Source organism: Mesocricetus auratus, unplaced genomic scaffold (genome assembly GCF_017639785.1).
Source record: "Mesocricetus auratus isolate SY011 unplaced genomic scaffold, BCM_Maur_2.0 Super-Scaffold_100033, whole genome shotgun sequence".
In the NCBI taxonomy this organism is placed as follows: Eukaryota; Metazoa; Chordata; class Mammalia; order Rodentia; family Cricetidae; genus Mesocricetus; species Mesocricetus auratus.
This window is the reverse complement of record NW_024429213.1, coordinates 14,096,922-14,103,977: the sequence shown is the minus strand read 5'-3', so window position 1 is coordinate 14,103,977 and position 7,056 is coordinate 14,096,922. Positions and strand designations below refer to the sequence as shown.

Genomic DNA, 7,056 nt, shown 5'->3' with positions numbered 1-7,056 from the left:
CTGTCTGTAACTCTAAGATGTGACAGCCTCACGCAGACATACATATAGGTAAAACAATGTACATAAAGTAAAAATGAACAAAGTATATTTGAAAAATCAATACTGAGGCTGGGGATATAGCACAATAGTAGGAATTTTGCTAAGAGTATGCAAGGTCTTAGATTCCACCCCCAGAACTGGGGGGAAGCACTTAATCTGTAAGTGTAATAATTAGTATTTCACAAACATTTTTAAATTAGTGAGCCTGATAGTAGTGGTTGTAAGTTGCTTTAAAAATTTTAACTCATTTTACCAATGTTTTGCCTACACATATGTAGGTGCACCATGTATACAGTTAATGTCTGTTGAGGCCAGAAGAGGTCATCAGGTCCCTTGGAACTGGAGTTACAGGTGGTTGTGAGCCACCATGTGGGTTCTGGGAATTGAACCTGGGTCTGCTATAAGGGCAACAAGTGCTCTAAACCATTGAGTCATCTCTCCAGCCCCACAGCTGCTTTCTAAATCATTCCACAAACCCCATACCTTGTCCTCATGGTTTCTTTTATGATAAAAAGAAACACTCAAAAGTTCAGGATCTTCAAAAACACACTAGAATCAAGTTGAATAAGGCTGTGCTTTATTACATGCATAATTACAAATCTGTGCTAAGTGAAAATGTATAAAGCAATGGCAACCTAGGTTTAAGCCACACAGAGAAAGGGCTGGACAATCCCATTAACCTTTCTGCTAATGTCCATTCCATTGCCTTGAACATGATTGTTTCCATTTCTTACAATTTGCATAGCACTTAATTGTCAAAGTGCTTTCCATTCATTGTCTCAGTTTATCCTCACAACAACCCTGTGAGGTAGGTAGGGCAATTTACACTATCCCCATTTTGCAGATGGGAACACTGAGGCACAGAGCGGTTAAGATCTTGAGGCTAGTTAGTAGAAGCATAGGGAATACAAACCAGGTCACCCAACTCCCCAATCCATGGTTTCCTTTTTACACCATGTCACTATACATGACCAGGGAGCAGAGCAAAGTGAGCACTAAGCCACAGCTTTGGATCTTGCTGTGTCTATAAGCAGGTGAGGCTAAAGCTACAAAAGCATGGTTGAAGGGTTGGCAACAATCTGGTAAATGCCTGATCTGAACAGCTCAACTCCACGCTTCCTGTGGAAACTCAGGCTATATTAGCTTTGGTTGAAGCTCCTTTCTGGATGCCAAGCTACTACAGATATCTATGCATTAGCTTCAGCTGAACTTTGACCAACTCTTAGGAATTAAAATGTCCAGTCAGACAGATTTTCTTTGGCTACTGCAACTGAAGCCAGCCCTACAAATGAGCTTCCTACAGAGATATTCCTATGGTGCCCATGGGCTGGTTCCTGGCCCTTCTGGTCCTCCTGGCTTCAATGGCTCACCCAATAGCTGGTATATTTCCCATGGCCAGAAATGAATGGGCAGAGGTATAAACAGGAGGCTGGCCTTGGTCAAATAAGCAAGAATCATCATTATGACATATTAGTCACCCTTTGGTGACATGACCAAGATGCTATCAGGCCCAATTCCTTTCTGGCCTGTACCTGGATAGCAGCATAGCTTCAAAAGACAATTTTTAGAGAATAAAATATTAAACATATAAGTTTATCTTGAATGGAATACAATTTAATCATCACACAGTCCCAAAGGACCAAATATATAGTAAAAAAAAAAGTAAATACTTATATAAAAAGCTGAGTACTAAAAAGGCAGGGCAATGGAGAAGAAAGTAAAGTGAAAGGCAAGAAAGTGAATGGAGGGAAAGAAACATATTCTGAGGTACCCTCTACTCGACAGCAAGGCTGAACACTCCCCCTTTGATTGAAAAAACCCATCACACGACCTGCCTTCTTCTCCGTTTCACTAAATGATAATTTTTTCTCATTAAATCCTAAACTGCTCCCCAATTCCAGCCCATTTGGACGAATATATAATACAGCCAAAACCTTCAACACCCCCAGTAAGTATTGCTGGCTTTGGCCCCTACTGGGGAGTGAGCAAACTGCCAATGGCCTCATCAACTGAGGAGTCTCCATTCTTCGTTCTCAGGGTCAACTTCTCCCTACCCACCCAAGTCCATATTCAAACAACAAGCTCTCAAAATGGGGAGATTTGAATTTAGGATACGAATGGTAGGGGGAGTAAAAGAAACGAGGCAGAGACAGAGTGTGTTTTTGCCTTACATGTACCATCAGTTTCTCCTCAGAAGGCCAGACACTAGTCAGGGCATCCATTTGACAGGTGTGCACATGCAGACCAAAGACCCTTTGGTAGCAACTTAGAGGTAGGAATTTTTGAATGTAAAGTTGGGCGCATAGGCCCCATGCAAAAAAAAAAAAAAAGAAAGAAAAAGAAGGAACGAAGGAAGGAAGGAAGAAAAGAAAGAAGGAAAGAAGAAAGAAAACTCCACATCATATCCTTCTTGGAGGATTTGACAAAATATATTAACATCATGGGAAAACTCATTTTGTTCCCTTCATAACTTTGCCCAGATGCAGATGCTTAGGAATGAGAATGTGGCCAGCATATGTATAGGGAGTAGCTTAAAGTTGCTAATATACATTTTTCCAAGAATCTCTCTCCTTGGAAGAAATGGCTGAAACCGAAGCAAAGCCCAGCAATTTCCCAGCTGTGCTGTGGCAACTCATCTCCAAATTTACACAGCTTCTGAGCTGCAATGGGAGAAAACAACTTATTTTCAATATAGAATAAGGACATAGCAGGGAGGCTTAAAACAAAATGGCAGAAGGTTTATCATCTAAACACTCAGATAGTACGTTCCTCCTTAAGCACATGCCGTATGCTGACCCTGTCCACAAAACTAGACTGTCCTGAAGCCAAATGGTGCTTTGAGGCTCTAGTTTGGGAACCCTGGACTTGAGGACGACTTGCCTTTCTCTCCCTTTGGGGCTTTTCTGCCCACCTTATGCCAAGAAGCACGGACTAGGACACGGGATGGCTTTCTTCATACTACCTGGCAGCACGTACATTTTGTTAACAGGTCTGTCATCATTTTCAATGCCTGCATCTCCCCCTAAAGGGAACCCAGATAATCCCAGAGGTGGTTGCAAAGATGAATGTTTTAGAACAGTGAAGTCGAGCCCACCCATTCAGAGACTGATCTTTCAGAAAGGCCCCTGCTCTTCCTGTAAAGAGTTCAGATTGCGACTCTAGTGCCAAAGTAATTGGCCTGCTTTGCAGTTAAACCAGCAAATTAATTGTTTGCTCCGCCAGCTGGCCAATTCAAAGTATCATCAATTCCAACTAATCTACCAGAAGTGTTCTGTTCTGAGCTCTACTCTGCAGCTGGGTTGCACCAGGACACTGGGGCCAGAGAGAGGAGGGTGCTGCAATGCAATGTGGTTGTTTCTAACCAGATATAAGTTGACATGATCTTTAACAGCTACTATTTCCCATTGCCAGTCGCCATTTGCTATCTCTAATTGAGCTCACTACGCACTCTCTAAACTACATTAAGTTCTTTCCATTGAAGGTGTGAAGATATAAAATTTAGCAGTTAGACTTTTACAAATCCATCAACTCCCTTCATGGCTAAATTTCCTCCAGATATATTTCCTTGGAAAATTCCCAGCCTCGAGGCATTTATTGGTGTTCTTCTGTAAACGCTTTCCTTATATCAGGCTATTTTCTTTTCCAGTACCAAAATAAACTTGTCTCAATTCATTTTAAAATCTTAAATTATCCAGTATTTTACCACTGAGGTATGGAGTCACTTGAGGCTATGACAGACTTTCCTATATTGGCTTGGATTTTTCCTTTTCCTTTTCTGTTTTTGTTTTGTTTTTAGGATTACCTAACTGATGAAATGGAATGGCAATGGCAGGAAGAACTTCCCTTTATCTCAAGACAACAACCACTGTGTGTCCAGGTGCTAGGCTAGCAACCTTGTAGAGCACTCCAGTAAGAACCAGCCAACCATTGAGTGGTTGGACATACAATGGACACCAGACCCTACAGCTATTTCTGGCATACAACTACAAGGATTCCTGAGAAACTGAGGTTAATGAATGGTATTTCTAAGGGGTGAGGTATCAAAGGGATATTGTCAATTATCTGGAGGGCCAATCGGTGCTTAGCATCTAGACAGTATCCATTCGCACAGTGTTATCTGATTTCTTAGATTTATTCTCTGAAGTAGCACCTTAACACTGGCTCGTCTGTGTACAATGAAGAAAAACAAAAAACTAGAAGGCAAACAAGATAATCTATGTCACTGCTGCTCTATGAGACATGACCAAACCTTCCCATGCCATTAAATACCAGTCACAGTAACGTTTCCTGTTTGGCAGGATCACTAATGAAATAGGTACCAAATGAACCTGAAATCTATAGACAAGAACTCTGATCTGCACATAATATATTATCTGCTCAGGCAGAGTCTCATCTCACACAAAGAATGCAGTGGCATAGAAGGAACAAGACATAAAGTCACAGAGCCATGACTATGATACCATGTACCCCAAGGATTCTTTTTCATTAAAATGCCAGAGCAACAGATTTAAAAGGAGAAACTCTGGGGGCTACCCTGACATAGTAAAGATAAAAATATGTCTTGACTACTCAGCCCTGGATAATAAAAGAATTTCTGATTTTGGAACAGTAAGAACTGGGGGTTAAAAAAAATCCTTGACTCAGGGATCAACAACTTTTAAAATGGGGTACACTGAGTTGCTTGGGAGGGGTGGGTTACACATGGGAATGTGCCAAGTGCCACTGATTCTGAGTTAGAAGGGCAGTCAGAAGTATCAGGGACAGATTTGTAAGATGAACAAGGCTAAACTGTTAACCAACAACGTGGCCTCACTGCCATGGGAAGTCGAGACAGAAACGGAGGCATGGCAGCAGCAGCGGGGGCCACATGGAAAACAAAAGGTGTCACCTCTAGTCTAAGTGCTGTGAGACTGCTGAACCTTGGCTGACAATTTAACTAGTCCTAGTAGGTATTTTTGTCATTAGTAGGAATGATTAACCAAGCATACTGCTCCATCCTAAAGAGGATTCTGTGCTGAGAAGAAAAGCAAAAAGAACGGAGGGAGAGTAATTGCACATGGATAAAGTGATAGAAAATGAAAGAGTGGTTGGAATGCTGGTGGTGGCTCTTGAATTCCACCAGGTGTTTCTATAATGTGATTTTTTTAAACTGTCACACTTGTGGTAGGAAATTGAGACAGGCACCTCTTTAACTGGGTACAAGCACCTTTGGTGTCATCAGGCCTCATCCATCCACCTAGGTTTTAGGATGACTCTGCATTTTAGTCAGATCTGGTACCTCAAGGTAGCTGCAGTTGCCTATCCCGTTCCAGTTGTTTCAATATCTATCTCTAGCCTACTTCATGCTCACAGGAACAATGGCCTGCTGTGCATACTCAGCACTAGGAGGAGCACAGGTGTCCAGTTATTTTAGTACTGGTGGTCTTTTCAAAGGAATGCATCGGGATGCTGATGCAGCTCTCACTCTCCCCTGCTTTACCACTATTCAGCCTAGACTCGCTTCCATACACTGTTCTTACTTATTCCAGAAGCCTAAAGCACCATCATCCGTGGAGGTGGCATCTGGGTAAGAGATTTGGTTAGGACTTCACAAAAATGTGAACTTCCTAGTCGCTGACTTTGCTCAGAACTTTATCTTCATTTCAAGAAAACCGGGAGAAATAATTCCTAGATACTAACAAATTCCTAACGAAGTCCTTGTCTACTAGCTAGCATTGCCATTTGGAAAATTAGCCTTTCTGCAGCCAAGGAGAAAGCTCTGTAACTTAACTTTGTGCACTTCAAAAGACCAGGGCGGCAGGCTCTAAAGGCCAACCCCTCTACTTCACTTGGAGGAGATAACCAGAGCAGCACTGTCTTCTCATGAAAAGGTAAACGTAACAAACTAATAATTCTAAATACTGTAACAGGAATAAGAATTTAATCGAATCTTCACAGTCTAAAAAATGCCATTGCTATTTCCTTCTGGCTTTCCTTTCGGTAGCTTGAAAGGCAAAGCCCCTTAGTTCACACTTCATCTTCTACCAATGACAGTTAGAGTCCTCCCGCAACACATGAATATTTTCATGAGTTTCCTGCAGGCTATATGTCAGAATAGTTGGAAATTTTCTTGCATAGTTTTCAGTGATTGCATATTGGCTAACAATTACTTTTAAATTAAAAAAAATAATTTTAAAGAACAAACATAATTAAACCATAGCAATCTTGTTTACTCTTTCGTGAACCCTTCCTAATGCAGTATCACATAAGCCTATCTGTATTTTCTCCTAGAGAGATTAATTTCCAGAAATTATGTAGTGCAACTGGTTAACTTGTAGGAAACAGACAACACACTAATATGACTTCACCATCCAAATATGGGAAATGTGTTTTGGGTACCCAGTTAATAAAATATATCCATGGTCCACAATGTCCTCGTTTTATATCCAAAACAACCCCATGATTCTAGTTGAAGAGGATGGAATCAGGATCTTGGTTTGCCATCTGTGCTATGTGCTTTAACACATCCTTTTTGGTAATGATTCCAAGTAAGCGCCTAAAAGACAAACACACAAAACAAAGCCAAAATAAATGTACAGTGAAAATAGTGTTCTTAACAAAAAGTGATACTTGTCCTTCTTAATCTTTCTCAACTTTCTTTTTCAACACTATGTGGACTTGGAGAATGATGAGCTAACAGAACAGTTGCGTGCGTGCGTGTGTGCGTGCGTGTGTGTGCGCGTGTGTGCGCGTGTGTGTGTGCGTGTGTGTGTGTGTGTGTGTGTGCGTGTGTGCGTGCATGTGTGTGTGTGCGTGTTTTCCAGACAAATGGAGCAATGCATACATCTCTAAATGCACTGACACTTCTACATCTAGGTCTCAGGTTCCACATTTCCTCCTGATTTAAATATTCCTCTCCAAACCTATGAATCTTATCTACTTACTGCAGCCCTGTTCAGATGCTCCCCCAAACATCCCTGGTCCTATGAACCATCTGAGACTCTGTACTACTCCCAGTAATGGCATGCTCTGTGCAGA

At 41.5% G+C, this 7,056-nt stretch overlaps 1 protein-coding gene across 7 annotated transcripts in view; it reads right to left on the bottom strand.

Annotated features, from left to right (window-relative positions):
• Positions 1–594: 594 nt before the first annotated feature.
• Clcn5 (chloride voltage-gated channel 5) overlaps positions 595–7,056 on the bottom strand; it is a 168,038-nt gene continuing 161,576 nt past the window's right edge. For all 7 annotated transcript variants that reach the window (XM_040733671.1, XM_013124499.3, XM_040733672.1 and 4 more), the window contains one exon: positions 595–6,574. In XM_040733671.1, the coding sequence (XP_040589605.1) occupies positions 6,484–6,574 (91 nt within the window). In that variant the 3' untranslated portion in view covers positions 595–6,483. The remainder of the gene's footprint in view (positions 6,575–7,056) is intronic.